Source organism: Ostrinia nubilalis, chromosome 5, assembly GCF_963855985.1.
Source record: "Ostrinia nubilalis chromosome 5, ilOstNubi1.1, whole genome shotgun sequence".
NCBI lineage: Eukaryota > Metazoa > Arthropoda > Insecta > Lepidoptera > Crambidae > Ostrinia > Ostrinia nubilalis.
In genome coordinates this window covers 2915662-2931856 of record NC_087092.1, presented here as the reverse complement: position 1 = coordinate 2931856, position 16195 = coordinate 2915662, and the positions used below count along the sequence as shown (strand labels likewise).

General features: G+C 37.9%; 2 protein-coding genes across 2 annotated transcripts in view; both read left to right on the top strand.

Annotated features, from left to right (window-relative positions):
• Nucleotides 1-8993, top strand: part of LOC135071675 (23 kDa integral membrane protein-like) — a 37660-nt gene extending 28667 nt beyond the window's left edge. Inside the window, exon 5 of the mRNA XM_063965445.1 lies at nucleotides 8714-8993. Coding sequence (XP_063821515.1) covers nucleotides 8714-8872 — 159 coding nt within the window. The 3' untranslated portion in view covers nucleotides 8873-8993. The remainder of the gene's footprint in view (nucleotides 1-8713) is intronic.
• A 4974-nt stretch (nucleotides 8994-13967) lies between these two features.
• The window catches only part of LOC135071664 (CD63 antigen-like), a 36987-nt gene continuing 34759 nt past the window's right edge, over nucleotides 13968-16195 (top strand). Inside the window, exon 1 of the mRNA XM_063965432.1 lies at nucleotides 13968-14168. Within this exon, the coding sequence (XP_063821502.1) occupies nucleotides 14109-14168 (60 nt within the window). The 5' untranslated portion in view covers nucleotides 13968-14108. The remainder of the gene's footprint in view (nucleotides 14169-16195) is intronic.

Sequence of the window (16195 nt, the reverse complement as noted above, 5' to 3'; positions counted from 1 at the left end):
TCTTTCAGTGAGTACCTACTTAAAATGGATCAGTATTGTGTTTAGTTAAACTATAATTGACTAATGTTTAAGTAAAAGTGAATTTCACAAGCATATAGAGCTTTAACCTTTTAAAAGTTAGACCCAGTTGAATATAATAACTTGGTTGGCAATAACCATGTATTGCGAGACAAATATGGGATTTGACACGAATACGTGCCATATCGACTCTGTATTAATGCTGAAGAACGTAGGAGTGCACATTTTATAGCGTTTTTGCGGCACGACCTTGGACATACCAAAAGTCCGTTGGCTCTACGTGCGTGACGCGTTGTAAGCTTTGGAGCAAGCCACCTCGTCTCAGGTGTCAGGAATTTGCCGCAGGATCCACGTTTGGACCAACATTTGCACTTTATCTTTGTTGGATTGGGCATTGGGCCAACATTTGCAATCGTTGACGATCTGTAACTGGTTTCTTTTGTTTAAAATCGGATTTCCAGTTACATCTAGATTAAATCTATGCTAGTTTTGCTTATAATTTTATAGTCAAGTTAAATCATCCTGGGTGCTATTTTTAAAATCAATGAAGTCATCATCAATACTGATGACAACGTGACCTATGATACCAAACGGTCGGTAATTGCGCTTCTGATTATCTGATGGTTTTTCCCCGTCCACACATGGAATCAGAGACAAAATTCAGGAAAAGCATCGACACAAACGTTGCTTTTAAATGATCAACAAGAAGGTTATCAAACCAAAGATGACTGAACGTGACTGTTTGTGTTTTACACAGGTAAAGTATGATCGTTGTGAATCATACTTGGTAATGAAACAAAAATCAGAAGCGGGGCTGCGTGACGGCATGCAACTGCTACGTCGGTTCATGACGTCATCGCTTGGCCAACTGACCAGCTTGAACGTTGAGTAGGTACCTAATTGGGTGGACAAGAAAATACTCTTTGAAACTACATGATCTCATGTTAAGATAACATAACTATAGAAGTAAAAGAGCACGCGTCATAATACTTAATTACGATTTTATACAAAATAATGAACTGGTTTCAGTCGATGATCCATATTAGAGTTTGAATTCAATAATGATCCGTTGTTAAAAATTGATGTATCAGCATTTGGACAGTAATAAAGATACCTAAGAAGCTCAAAAATATAAAACCAACTACATATAGTTTACATTCAAACGTCTTGTTACCTCGTCTCTATCTACTAGAAGTCCACCTACTGTTTATTTAGTCATCTGTAATTTCCTTCAGCATTTTCCTATTTGAACTCTGTTAATGTCATCAGAATGATGATCACATTGTGGTCAGTCTGTCTATCATCATTATGATAACCCTAATGAATCATTATAAAAATCCAACATCTCTACGTCATTACTCCTCATTCCTGAATTGCCTAGCCAGTAGTTCTTGCAACTCACGTAGGCGTTTGAGCGAGTAGCGAGCACCTCACTAAAGCTCACTCGCCTTCGTGAATTGCAACAACTTTAACAATACTCGTACTGTGACTACTTCACACTATACATACAGGGTGTAAGGTAAATGGGTATATGAGCCGACACTAGCCCATGTTAAAATAGTCATATAAATGGTATGGTCAAGTCAGAAATTTGATATCATCATTTTAATTTTTTAAATTCTCATACAAAATAAATTTTATAAAATCCGATTTGTATGAAAATTAAAATAATTAAAATGAAGATATCAATTTTCTGACAAGTCACCATACCATTTATATGACCATGTTAACATGGGCTAGTTTCGGCTCATATACCCATCCCAAGTAGCATTTTACTCCATTTAAGAGTTCACATTTAGTTCCAATGTGTACTTAAAGCATTAGTACAGTTCACTCGTGATGTATAAGCTGTATTATTGCAATTAATTACACCTATACCTGTCTAAGGGACTTATAGGAGTGTAGACTAGTGTAGAGTTATACTTTTATACGATTGTTGGTGTTATAATACTCTAACAACTATCCTTTAGTCAGCCATCTGACTAAGAGCATTATAGGAGGGTAGACATACGGTAACCGCTGTTTAACGGCCTACTTGTACGATGTTATAGAGCTAGCATTTTAATAGAACACACGTGGTCATTTATAAAGCAAAAAGCTGTTATGTTTACTTGTTTTAGACTGTTATACAGCTAGTAGCTGTAGTAGGACTTGTTTGTGATAATTAAAATAACCTTTTTTTACTATCTGTACAAAAGTGTTTCAATGGTTCGCATGTACACTGTAGGCTGTTAAAAGGACTATAATTATGTGTTGTCCATTAACATCAATAGCAGTTTATTTGTCCACAAGTACTACTCTTATTTGCTTTAAGCTGAACATGAATGTGATATTCTATTACACATTTCCCCAAGCCTGTTTTTAGTTGTTCATGGTGGTTCTGTACATGATGCAGAGGAAAATATTATGCCTGAACCTGAAATTTCCCTTCAAAATATACAGATATCAGAGTGTGATGATTGCAGTTCTAGTGATAGTGAATATACCATTCTGATTTGGACAATAGGCTAGTTGCCTAAAAAAATTTTTTTAGTCCGTAATGTTTAATATCAAAAAATATTGGACACATATAATTTTATTTGTCAATCTAACAAATAATTACATAGTTATGGTGCGTTGAAGTTGCGCACGACGTCACAACGTGCGGCATTTTTAAGCAAGCGTTGACGTCACGGGCCTCTTCCTATGAACTTTGGGGCGCTTTATCTCTTTAAATTTTCATTAGTTTGAAAAAGTGAAAAATACGTGTAGAGTATTTTTTGATAAGTTAACTGACGGACTAATTAAAACTCTTGCTTTTTGACCCAGGCAACATCCCCATTATTTAACCTTTCGCAAAAAAATAAGAACATGGGCTATTGAAAATCGTATTCCTCATTCCGCTTTGAATAAATTGTCAAGCATAATAAACGAATTTAAACCGGGAACACTACCGTCTGATGCTTTAGGTATTCATACTTGACTATTAGTACCTGGGCTAGGCGATTTAACGGACATTAATAGTTTTTATTGCGGATCTCTAAAATTTCAGTATTTGAAAGAATTAAAGATACACAATTGACCTGAACTAGGTACATCTTAAAGCTGTACATAAGTTCACATTAGAATAAATTTATAGACATTAGCGCTGTAGTGGTACAAATGTGGAACTTTATATAGATAACAGCATTCTAACAGAACACATGTAAACCTAATATACGCTCACCGCATTAAATTGGAGTTATAACAGTTCACATAGCCGTATTTCATTTCCACCATTTTGTTCTACATAACCTAAAATATTTACCAAATAAGTCTCCAAAATTAATGCAGATTTATCACAAAATTCGCAGATAGAGCGATTGAGTTTTGGTTTCATGTTATAATTAATTACCGTAATATAGTTATAATGCCAATCCAATATCAAAAACTGAAAATTGTAGATTTCCTCTCAGCCAGTTTTAAATATTTTAAAATGAATATCGCGTTTTTACAGAGGCGCGTAAATATTTTAGCTGTAAATATGTATACATTTCACGATAAAGTTGCATTCCCAATGGCATTAACATTATTAAGTATTTAAAACCCGTGTTATTATTTGCATAAATGATTGTCCGCCCGAGTTGTTTCCCTCTTGGCACTCACGTACAAATACCAAACTAATATTAAAATGTGGAAATAATTTAAGACACACGTGAACTTTAGGTAGCATTGGAGTACTTTTGTCGGACTTTATAACTTTGAAAGCTGTGCATTTAGCCACTTGTTACTCTTTATTACACTCACGTACGTTGTATGGTTCACACTGCGTCCCATATAGTGCCGTAAGTCAGCCTTAAGTCCGATGTTACTACTTAAACTGCTATTATAATGCTATTATACTGCTAATGTACAGCCATAGTGAACTTAAGGCTGTCTAATTTGTGCCCAAACTGGTTCTATAATAGCATTATAGCAAGCTATACAGCTCGTATACAGCTGACATACACAGCTTGTGGAGTACATGTGAACGACTATTGAACTCTTAAATGGAGTAAAATGTTACTTGGGATTTACCTAAGGGGCCGTTCAAGTATTACGTAAGCAGATTTCTTACCATTTTTTACCCCCCCGCCCCCCTTGTCATCAAAAGTAAGCAAAGCACTTACCCCCTCCCCCTATGCTTACGTAAACATTTTTAGTTACAAATGTTTTTTATATTGTCATTTTTAAAATAGGAAAATTCATGAAAATATTAGGTTTAACTGATACACATAGAGTAAGGGACAAAAAAATATAATCAGAAATAAAGAACATAACAAACATAATTGCATCAATTATGCATCAACATAAACACAAATGATAACTTTCAATGCTTACAATACGTTTATTATCCAAACAAAACGCGCGCGGGAGGCCGGCCTCGCGTATATGCGGACTACGACTCTCAAATTTCAATGGGCAGTGTCGGTGTTATAGTCAAACCTCGAAGTTCCGGCACTCCTAGGTTTGACTAGTCAATCCTCAGGTCTGACTAGAAGTCTTAGTCAAAGCCCAAACATTTCGGCCTTTGACTAAATAATGTTAGTCAAACCTAGGAGTAACTAATTTGGTCAGGCAAAGGTCGAAACTCAATTTAATGAAATCGGGGTTTGACTAGTCAAACCTGAATTAAGACTTTAAACTAAACTATACTTAATTCTGATCTCGAACTTATTGCATAGGCGTTACGACGGTCGGTTTTCACGCGCACGCGCAGCTATCTCTTTAGGTGAAGGTACGAGTAACTAAACTTATACAGTACTGAGGTTGGTTGTCAGTGTTTCTAGATCGATCTTGATTAATTAGCACCCTGTATGTATTATTTGCGGGAATCCCCGAAAAAACGTAAATAACTAATGATGACGTAATCATCATCTAGACCCCCCTACCCCCATGTCATCCAAAATAAGCAAAACAGAGACCCCCCCACCCCCCCTTGGTGCTTACGTAATACTTGAACGGCCCCTAACACCCTGTATAGCAATAGTGAACTACTATACAGCAGTAGCGACACTGTGCGAGCGAGTTACTACTACTCTATTGAGTAGTGAATGATAGTATTAGTACTCGTAGTCGTAGTTACGAATAATGACATTACAATACAACTGTGTAAACTGTAAACAAATGTGTTTTATTTGAAGAAGGCACTTGAAAACCATTAGGTACTAGATGCGATCGTCCAAAAATGACTTGAATATTGTGACTAATTGAAAAACAATAGGCGGTTTTTTGTAACCAAAACCACGTTACCATAAGAAGGATTTTCCATGATATTTATTGCCTACAAATGACTCTGCATATAGTAGGTATCAGCAAGGAAACTGTGTTACAGTTTTCCTTGTTGTTTGCTCATAAGACATTGTATTTGCATTAGATCAAACAAGCATTCATAGCACTGCACTGGTAAATAGGCTACGCTACAATCTTCTGGCATAGCTTCTGAGTATCATTGCACGGAACGGAACAACAAATTGATCCGGGCAGTGGCGGATTTACCAATAGGCCAAGTAGGCCAGTGCCTAGGGCGGCAGATTTAGAGGGGCGGCAAATTTAGCTAATTTTTTTTCACAGGAAAAAATATATAATTATATGTTTACCTACACAATCCATATATAAATAAACGCACTGTAATATACATCAACATTTTGGAAAACTTTCGTAAGCGCTCCTGCACACGACGCCGCTACCGCGCCGCCGCCGCGCCTTCGCCGCGCCTTTGCACTGTTTATACTATTACGCGCCGCGTGAACACCGCTGCCGCGCAGCCGCCGCGCCGCGCGCGAAATTATACTTTGATGGCGCGGCGGCGGTTTTACTCGGTGCTTATGAACAGTGTAGCGGCGCGGCAGCGGCGCGGTGGTGGCGTCGTGTGTAGGAGCCCTTAGGCCTCAGCCTCGAATTTAGCGGAAAGCGGCGCGGGAGCGGCGGCGGCGCGGGAGTGGGGCGGGCAACGCAGACCCGTTCTCGAAACAAGCGGGCAGCTCGCGCGGCGCTTTAGCGGCGAAGTGTTGTGTTCGGGGTTGTGTTGTCGAGATATTTGTTTTTATTCGCAAACGAAATGTCTGAACAACGGCGACAATTTTATTTCGATTTAAATTTATTCCTAACGCTCGATTTATTGTGGGAAAAAGAAGGAGTGCGCTGCCCGCTCGTTGCCCGCTCCCGCGCCGCTGTTTTCGAGAACCGGTCTATTTGATTTTACGCATAAGATCCTGCCGCTCCCGCGCCGCTACCGCCGCCGCCCCGCTGCCCGCTAAATTCGAGGCTGAGGCCTTAGAGTTACCTCAAAATGGATTCAGGATGGATGAATGCTGCAGAGTTTTTGGATTATTAGAGTATACTCTGCTCAGAAGGTAACCCCATAAAAAGAAGTCTGCTGGAATGAGATTAGCGCTTCTTAGAGGCAGTGAGATTTCACCACTGCTTAATTGGTTTGTTACATTGAAAGGATGATTAATTTTTGAGAGCGCTATACTGGTAGGCTGAAAAGCTTTTTGATTTCAAAGCTGCAAGATTCGCAAGGTTATGACCGGAGCGCTTAACTTGGTTTCATCAAGATCGGGCTACGTGTCACACTTCAACTGAGAGCATTTAGATGGTAAGAGACATGTTCCCACAAAAAAATAATTTCAGGCAGGGGTGACATCTCCTGGCCACCAGGAAGCCCTGATCTCACTCCAGAAAATTATTTTTTGTGGTGTTACATTAAGAATAGAGTATACTTTTATAATCCAACAACCATGCGGCAACTGAAGCTGAGCATTCGACAAAAAATTGAAAATAGGTTTCGAGGTAATTCTGACGAACGCATTCCAAGATTTTGATGTATGATGATCGAATGTTGTAAGCGTCAAGGAAATCTCCTGGGCGATGTAATTTAATAAAGGTAAATTTAAAAATAAATTGCATAAAATTTTCTTTAAATTGCAATAGTTAAAGTTCTATAAAAATGTAGGTACAGTTTTCGTTTCTCCACCTTAGGATTAGTACATACTGCTGTTTTTAGGTCAACATTAAACTCTTCAGTACATAGCGGGTTGCAATTGCAATAATTATTAACTGACAGAAAAATATCATTAAGTTCACAATCATAGTAATAACGGGATTAAACTAACGTATTGAATTTCAAAAGTCAGTAGGTAGGGGCGGCAAAAATTGAATGGCCTACTAGCGGCAAATTTGTAAATCCGCCACTGGATCCGGGGGTTACTTAAGTTAAAAAAAATGCATGAGCTACTAACTTATGATGTGTGGTTTATTTAGTCATTTGCAATCAAGGCTTATTTTTTATGTAAACTACAGCTAAGACCTGCGAGGATGAATTTCTTACCATCTCTGACATCTTCATGAACAGTTCGGTCCGTTAACAGCCAATTAGCGATAGCAGGGCGTTACTTCGTTAGTTTTAATGAAGGACATTAGCGCCAAGGGAGTGCGAGGAACTAAATTGACTCATTATCTCGTCTGCGTACGCGCATCTTCGTGCTTTGATAGGAATGACAAACCATTCGAAACGCGTTCTAGACAAACTTTAAATTCGAAATTAAAAAGTAAAAGTGGCCAGCAAAAGAAAACAGCCAGTACTAATTGTCCAAAGTGTCTTTACTTCATTAGTTGACAACTAAATTGACAAATCGTCGACGCATGCGCATCTTCGTGCTCTTCTTGATGAAACGTGCGTGCGGTTTGAGATTATTGGGTATCCTTGTACTGTAATACTTACCTACTATGAATATTTGTTTATGAAGGTGTTTTTCATAAAATTATCCTGGCTTTTACCATTACACGTGTTCCTTCCAGAAACAATCGTTTATCGTTTTCCATATGGGGATTTCCGAATTAATTTTTTTTTAAACTATTCATAAAGTCAAAATGCATAAATAAAAATATTCCTACGATGTTATGTAATAATATAAATTTTAATACTTGTTATTATTATTATGGGCGGTCATATGTTTTTTAACCTTAGCGCTCTAGTGATAACTGTTAGTATTTAAAATTATGATGATAAGTGGAGTAAACAATGTGAAACTGTATATTCCAACTACACGTTATCTTCAAGTTATAAATAGTGATGAAATAGTTGTTAATATTGTTGATTTTTTATTCCCTGACTGGTGAATCACACCCGCACCCTGATAGGATTATCTAGAATAACGCATTTAAAACTAACCATACATAATTTTATGCTTCGAGTTCCCAGAAAGTTGAGGAATGCGATACACTAGCAATATTTGTGTCAGATTTTCTGAGGAACATGAAAGTTTGTGTGAGATTTTCTGAGGAGCACGAAAGTTTTCCCAGGATTACTCAAAGGATTCAGTTCCAGCTTATAAAGATCTCAACACATCATCAGTTATCAGCAGCTAAGGTCACAATAGTTGAACGATAAAGGGGTCTGAGGATCGCAGGTTCGAACCCCGCCGCCGCGCCGCTCGTCTATTGTGGTGAATCCATTTGTAACACAAGCTTTTAGCACTTTTAGTTTAGTACGAGGGGTTAAAGAGATTTAAAAATGCCATCAGCTGAGAATGCTGAGATTCCTCAAAAGCAGACCAAGGTTCCCAATTAAAAATACCTACTACCTACTTTCATTATCATCAGAATATTTAGTCTCCACTGCAAGAGCGACCCCCTCTTGTACCAGAGGCAAATGTCATTCATACCAGCTCAATAACGTCTCCTATTGTTTCAGAGTACCGGGATCTTCTGCACGTTCTTCTTGGCCCAAGCCATCCACAAGAGGCGCCGGGCTTCCATTCGGGCCAGCACCATGCGAGAGTCCACCTTCTCAGCGCCTGACGACTCGCTTCTCTCTCCCACCGCTCCTGCCGCGACCTTGCCAAAGTATTAAGTTTTTGACAGTAAACTGACAGATGGAGCTGGTCCAGATGATGCGTTTTTGTTTTGCCGCTCGTGCGTTTTGAAAATGAACCTCACAATCGGGCGAGTAAAAACGCGTCATCTGGAACAGTTCATAAACCATAGAGGATAAGGCCCGTATTACGAAACTACTGATTGGTTAAAGTATGTAATTAACTTGTTACAACTTACTACTGCTTGTGTGGACTGTATTTCTGGACTGTAGTGCCTGGTGGTGGTTGTTATGCTAGAAGGTAGAGAAAGACATCTCATCGAGCTAAATAGTGTATCGACAGTATTGTCTGATATTAAAAGGAGACCAAAGATTTTAAAAACTATAATAAAAAAAAACCGACTCCAAAAAACCTACACTAAAACGTAGAAAAATAATTACTAATTACCTACTTATTTATTAGGACGAATTATTAATATTTATGTAGGTATACCATGATTGATACTTCTGGAGTCGGTGCCAAGATTATGAAACATGTAAAGTTTGCCTGCACCGACTCCAAAAGTATCAATCATGGTATACCTACATAAATATTAATAATTCGTCCTAATAAATAAGTAGGTAATTAGTAATTATTTTTCTACGTTTTAGTGTAGGTTTTTTGGAGTCGGTTTTTTTTTATTATAAAATTTTACTTATTTCTTGCTTTTTAGTTAACTAATTATTACCTTGATGTTACCACTGAAGGTAGGCAGTACACTGAGACCAAAAAAAATTGGTTCATAATCGGCGGAGATATTGCGTATAAAAAAGTTCATCCCCAATTTTCCACCCTTGGGGGTGAAATATTTTCTTCAAATTCGCATGAAACCACCCTTTTGATAATACCTATTCAACAAAAAAATAATCGTTCAAATTGGTTTATAATCGACGGAGATATTGCGTATAAAAAAGTTCATCCCCAATTTTCCACCCTTGGGGGTTGTTTTTTTTATTATTAAATTTAAATGGGACCACCCTTGAGGTATTACCTATACGCCGAAAAAAGATTTGTTCAAATCGGTTCATTCGCGTAACAAACATAGAAAAAAAAAAAAAAAAAAAAAACATACGGATCGAATTGAGAACCTCCTCCTTTTTTGAAGTCGGTTGAAAAATAAAACAACAAATAAGCAACGACGATCTTTTTGATCGCTGGTGGAACTGCCAGCAACTTAGCTATTTGGACCAAATCACACCATGACAGAATAATTTATGCTTGAATTTGAGTTTTAAGAATCGTTTCGTAATACGGGTTAAAATAAGTAAGTAATCGGAAAAGGTGACTCGAATTTAATACTGGGCGATAGATATTTTTATACTGTGACTCTAGGATAGTGAATTTATTTTAGTTTTTGGAAAATAAGCATATCGTAAGTAGTATCGATGTCGATCCCAAATATATTTTATAGCTCATTTAAAAGTGCTTTTTCATCCGTTACTTAAAGCATTTGTTGTTTTGATATTTTAATCGAATGCCAAAAGCATTTTGTAGACGAGAGCACGTCAAGCTTCACATTGTGGGTTCTTATCGTATCTGTTTGTGATAGATGCTATTTTTAAACAAAAATGTATAATCTGATGTGCTTCGTCCGTCCGTACCTCAGTCCGTACACTTTGCCTTGAAATCCGCCCGTGTTTATGTCACAAAACGATTTACCACAAAATAGTGGTTTACTCATAAAATAAGTACCTATTGTGTGTTTGTCTCACACTGACTGGACATTAAGGAATTGATAAAACTATGGTTGTGTAGTATTAAAATGCGCACAAATAAATATTATTTATGTAAGTAAGTAGGTATTTAAAACACGGAGTGAAAGACTTCATTTTCGTTATTTTTAAGAAACTTTTAGTATGATGTGATTACTATATGAATTGAATAGTTTGAAGTGGTTTGAATGTGTGTTGTGTGCATTATGGCTGTTATGTGTAGTATTAGGGTTGTCCCAAATGTTTTTAAAGTATTTTGGATTTTTATAGTAACTATTTGTACCAATAAATGATGAAATAAACGTTACGTTTTATTTTTAACCTTAAATTCCAATAAAGCCAAATCTTCAATCTGCTTAATATAATTTTATCTCGAGAGTAGAACAACTTTTGCAAGATTTTATATTGAAAAATGATGTAGAAAATATGGATCGACGGACAACAAAAAAAAGTAATTTATTTAACTAGCTCCGAATTTCACTAACCAACCAAAGTTTCTGGTAGCAGGTAAGCAATTAAATATTCATTAACGTTAACAGGTTCATATCAACTTAACTAATAGTTCATTCAATTAGGCAATAAAGTAATAACAGCAAGGGAAAACTAACATTACGTTGCGTCGTTTTACGCAAGTTGGTTTTGTGCACAACAACGTTGTTGCCAACATTTTAGCGTATTGGTCAATGTTGCTGATTTCTTCGAGCGGCTTAACCTTGCCGCAGGGTTGGCAAGTGGCAACTTTTGCATACGATCAGATATTGCCTGGCAGTTTTATACATATTATTAAGTCCTGAGCATTTCGGGAACCCTTAAGGCTATCTAGAGGCTCTAAGGCTTGTACACTGCGTCCTCCCTTGAAAAATGGTCACAGACTGGTCTTTTTTCTGGGGTGGACCGAACAATTTCTATACATTTGGTACTGCTTAATTTTATAATGGTTGGTTGGAATAACATTATTTTAGCTTCTTACTGAAATATTATACGGAAATATGTAGTACCACACTTCTGCACCTACCCCTGATAGTCAAGCAAAAGGTTAAGTTCAGAGGTCTTGTGCCAAATCGGGGTCTTGAATTGATATAATAAGTTAACACAAAAAAATCATAGAACGAAACATAATAGAGCGAGGCACAGCAGCTGGCAACCCTACTGACCTGTGTCGGAAGTAAGGTCTTCGCAATTACCCGCCACTATGCCAATCGACACTGCTTTTTGTTAATCAAATGTTAAAAGGAAGGATAACTTTTCAGTTTAATTACAATCCTCCGGCTTTTCTTGTCTAGTAGTCCATGTCCATCTAAATGTTTGTTGTGGTAAATATATTCTTATTTTGAGTACCTACCTAATAAGGCTGAGTTGCACCACTTAACTTTGACCGTAACTATAACGATCCGGTGTTTTTTGTATTAAGTTTGACAGATTTTTGACGTTTGTTAAAGTTAAAGTATGATGGAGCAACCCAGCATAAAGTAGTTTCTCCGTGGTGGGTAATTCCCCGAGATTTAAAGTTAATGAAACTTACTGTTACCTACTGTTGACTTTGTTTACAACAGACCTTCTTGGAAGTCATGGGGCTCCATTATAATACAAATGTCTAACTCTATTTATGATACACAGATAAAATATTATCTGTCTGTGTGGGCAGCTAAATAAAAAATGCGATCACACACAAGTGTTGTTATTGTGGTAGGTTGGTACCTACTGATTTTATATCTCTGCTGGTTAGTCGCTAACTGCTGACCTTTTGTTGACTAATTCGCTATGGAACTTTTAGGTTCGTATTCCAAAATAACAGGACGTTCATTATTGATACAATCTCAGTTACACTTGCCTTAACGAGAATGTTATAGAATTCTTTATTATTAGAATAACTGCTGAAGTACAAATACTTAAACTACGTAATTTACTCACAGTAATAACTTGTTTCAAGCATTCCATGAGTCACAAAATAATAATGTCGGGTGACCTTCGTCATTATTGCACAGTTACGTAAGGAGCCCATCTTAATTGTTTCAAACAGTTTATATTCTAGCCTCGTAGGTATAACTACTGCAAAATTTATAATTATTCGATTGTAATTGTAAACAATGTGCGATCTGTCGGGATCGGGATCTGTGATGCAGAGATCAAAATACATATTTTTCATTGACAAATGAGTAATAGAGTTCCATTCAAGTGCAGGACAGCACAAGCTGGGTTAGACAGGCAAAAAAGCCTATAATTTGTCATAGAAACACTCACATACACTCTGGAAGCTGATTTGACAGCTTATGCTGGCATCTCACAGCAGTCACAGCCCTATCAGCTGAACATTCACAAAACCGGTGCACTAGGGGTTAACGAGATAATGTTACCAGGTAAAAGCTTTGACCATAACAAACAGTGTTATGCTGTTGCTATTGTCATTGCCACGCCCAATAGGGCGCGTGTATTGGAAAGTGTTGTGCGTGCGCCGACTTTCTCTGCTGCGTTTGCGCAGGTTGTTTTATGGCAACGGTGTCCACTCAGCTTTTTGCATCAACGAAAGTGAATGCCGACAAGCCTACATAATTGGGGGGGCAGGTTCTTAAAACAATTTACAGAGCCCTCACCGGACAAAACTCGCGTGTCATAATTTTTCGTTACGTCACGTGACTGTTCGACACAAATTGTGAAAACTTTACCTAAGTTACGCGTTGTAGGAAATTTTGTAGGCTACTCGTGAAAATAATTCATGGAAACTAAAAAAATAGGTAAAATTTATGTTGAAACTTAAACTAATAATTTAAGCTTACCTATTTAATAATTTGCTAACTTTGCTACCGGTAGGGTAACACCAGTATTCAATTTACTGTGCTATGCTAGTGCTGTCTATTGTGCTGTTTCATGAATAAAAGTGACAATCAACTTTTAAAAGCTTTGCAATAAAGCTTGTAACCAGGAATAACTAATGAAAATAAAGAAATAATTAAAAGTTGTTTTATTGTTTCCGTTATCATCTTAAAATTTTACTTATCTGAGTAGGTAAGTAGGTAACCTATTTGCGTTTTCAAGTTACTGAGTAGGTTAGTCATCATTATGAATTTATGATAGTACCTACCTACTATGGAGTTTCATACAAAATGATTCTAGGTATTGTCCCAAGACGTATCATACCGATATTAAATACCTACCAAACGTGTTTTCCATGATAGTCTTCAGAAAAACATCCGAATCCAAAACATCCCGCCCGACACAACCCGAGAATCCCGTCTAGAGATGAAAACACAAGAGCGAGACGGCACGCAAAGAATATACACTTACCAATTAGTGCAAGCGAGATGGCGAACGGGTGAATGAGGGGTCACGATTCATGAGTACCTACGAGGAGCGCGGGGAGAGCGTCGCCAACGCGATCTCCCTTCAACGTTCATTTTACTACTCCGAACTCAGTCGCTTTTGGCTTACAAAGCTGGTAGGTTGTGCGCGGTTGTCGTGTTTAGACCCTCGTGTGTCAATTTGTGAAGTTCTTGTGTGACTCAGATACGTTCACAGTGTATTCACGATGGGATGTGGAACGAGTTTTGTGAAATATGTGCTATTTTTCTTCAATCTGGTGGTCGCGGTAAGTTGAAATATAAAGGGCGGCAGGAAACCGGTTCGGTTTTGTTACGGTAGACGGTTGCTCCGTGGTCACCGAGCAGTGAAGTTGCTCGCCCTACGTGGCCGCAGGCAATGCTTTCAATACAAAGTAAAAGAGATGAAGTTATGTGATCTTCCTTATTCTAAAACTCAATCCTTTATGCTTAAACGACAAGCTCAGACTAATTTAGCTGTTAAATTAAACAAATCGGTGAACTTGACAGCAACCAATTTTTCACACACCTGTTGTATGAAATTTTAAATTTAATCAGGATCCACCAGTTTTCAAATGAGTGTTTGATTGCAGAATTCCTATTGTTTAATTTGATCAAATCTACAGTTTATTTTTCAAAATTGTGGAATTTTCTTTACTAAGATGGTAAATAAGCAGAAACCTCACATGAAAACATTTCATTTTAATGGTATTTTCTTATAGCGAACAATGTGCCCGCATTTTTGCAATAGAACAGACCTACGCGTCCATGCCCGTGTGTTTTTTATTTGTTGTAAAATGTTACAAGGCCAGCTCGAAAGATCAATAGTTATTATTTATTCATGTTCATAATAATAAGTTCAATACAGCTTAATGAAGGGTTATAAAACACGCTACAAACCGTGTCCATGCCTAATATCATTCTCTTATTAAAAAGTGATTTCTCTAAAGCTGCCGAAATTCTACGCAGATATGATTAACCCATAAATTGCACTGTTCAGTTGCTCCGTCCATATATTTTTCTTTTCATCATCATCAACATCATCAACAGCCCTTTACAGTCCACTGCTGGACTATGAGCCTCCTCCACTATAGTGGAGGGTTTTGCCATAATCTCCACGCTTGGTACGCGGGTTGGAGATCGCAGTTTAAAAGATGTTTTTCAGAGAGCGCTGCTGCCCATTCTCTGTTTGATGTGTAGTCCCTAAGTCGCCTCTTACGACACCCGCGGGAAGAGTAGGGGTTGGTGACAAATGTATTCTACTCTGCCGTCACCACACGGCTAATTTTTCTTTTATTTGCATATTTATCTGACATCCGATCAGGAGGGCCAAGGGTCTCAGACCCGAATTTAATTCGAAATTATTCACAGTTGGCACAGCAAGTGCTGTGTAGCTCTGTTCCTTTTCTTAAATGAATCAGCGGGTTTTTTAATCACGGAAACTAATAGGTGATGACCGGTATTGAGTCAATGTCGGACGAGACAAACATGACATCACGGATGTTTTCGATATCTGCTGACTCCAAGCTGCAGCGTCACGTGGGTTCTGCATTTTTGCGAGCATTGTCTCCGTGTACGTGCGCTATGCTTGTTATGAGTTCTACAGTTTTACGATTCTGCAGTATTTCAACTAGAGTTTTATCTGGAATTGTTGCTGAGGTCGTGCTCTTGGCATTTTTATCTATCTCGTACCTAACTACGGAGAAATAATCTTACGCACATAATTTAAATGTTGTCCAAATTAGCGCTGATAGCGTTTAATACCTACGAAACGCTGCTAAGGCTGACACATAACACAGTCATGAATGCAGAGTAAGAGAAATATTCAGAATTTTGTAGAAAACAAAACTCCTTGATGACCTCATCCTTTCCGTATACGTCAAATACTGAATTAAAATACCATCATTCCTTGAAAATTCGTACCTGCGCTGCGGGCCCAGGTAGGACGTATCTTTAATTGCTTCCGTATTTTCAAGGTCTGTCTCTACTTTTGTAGTCCTTGCTCATGCCAGCTTCTCGCTATGAGCAAAACAGATGAATGAATCCGAAAACTCGGTCACCTTTTTGGTAGTCGACATCCTGTGATGCCTGGAAGATTCCGATGTCATCAATATTTCTCACTTTGTGGTGGACTGCAGTGGACTGTATGCGTTTGTGTGTGTTCGAGAGCGCTGACCGGACGATGATGACTGCCGTTGAGAGCTTGCCCTTACTATGTCAGGCGTAGTAGGTGCTACTTGCAGGAATAAAACCACTATTTCACTTGCTGAGACTTCTCGCGTTTATTATTCGCTTC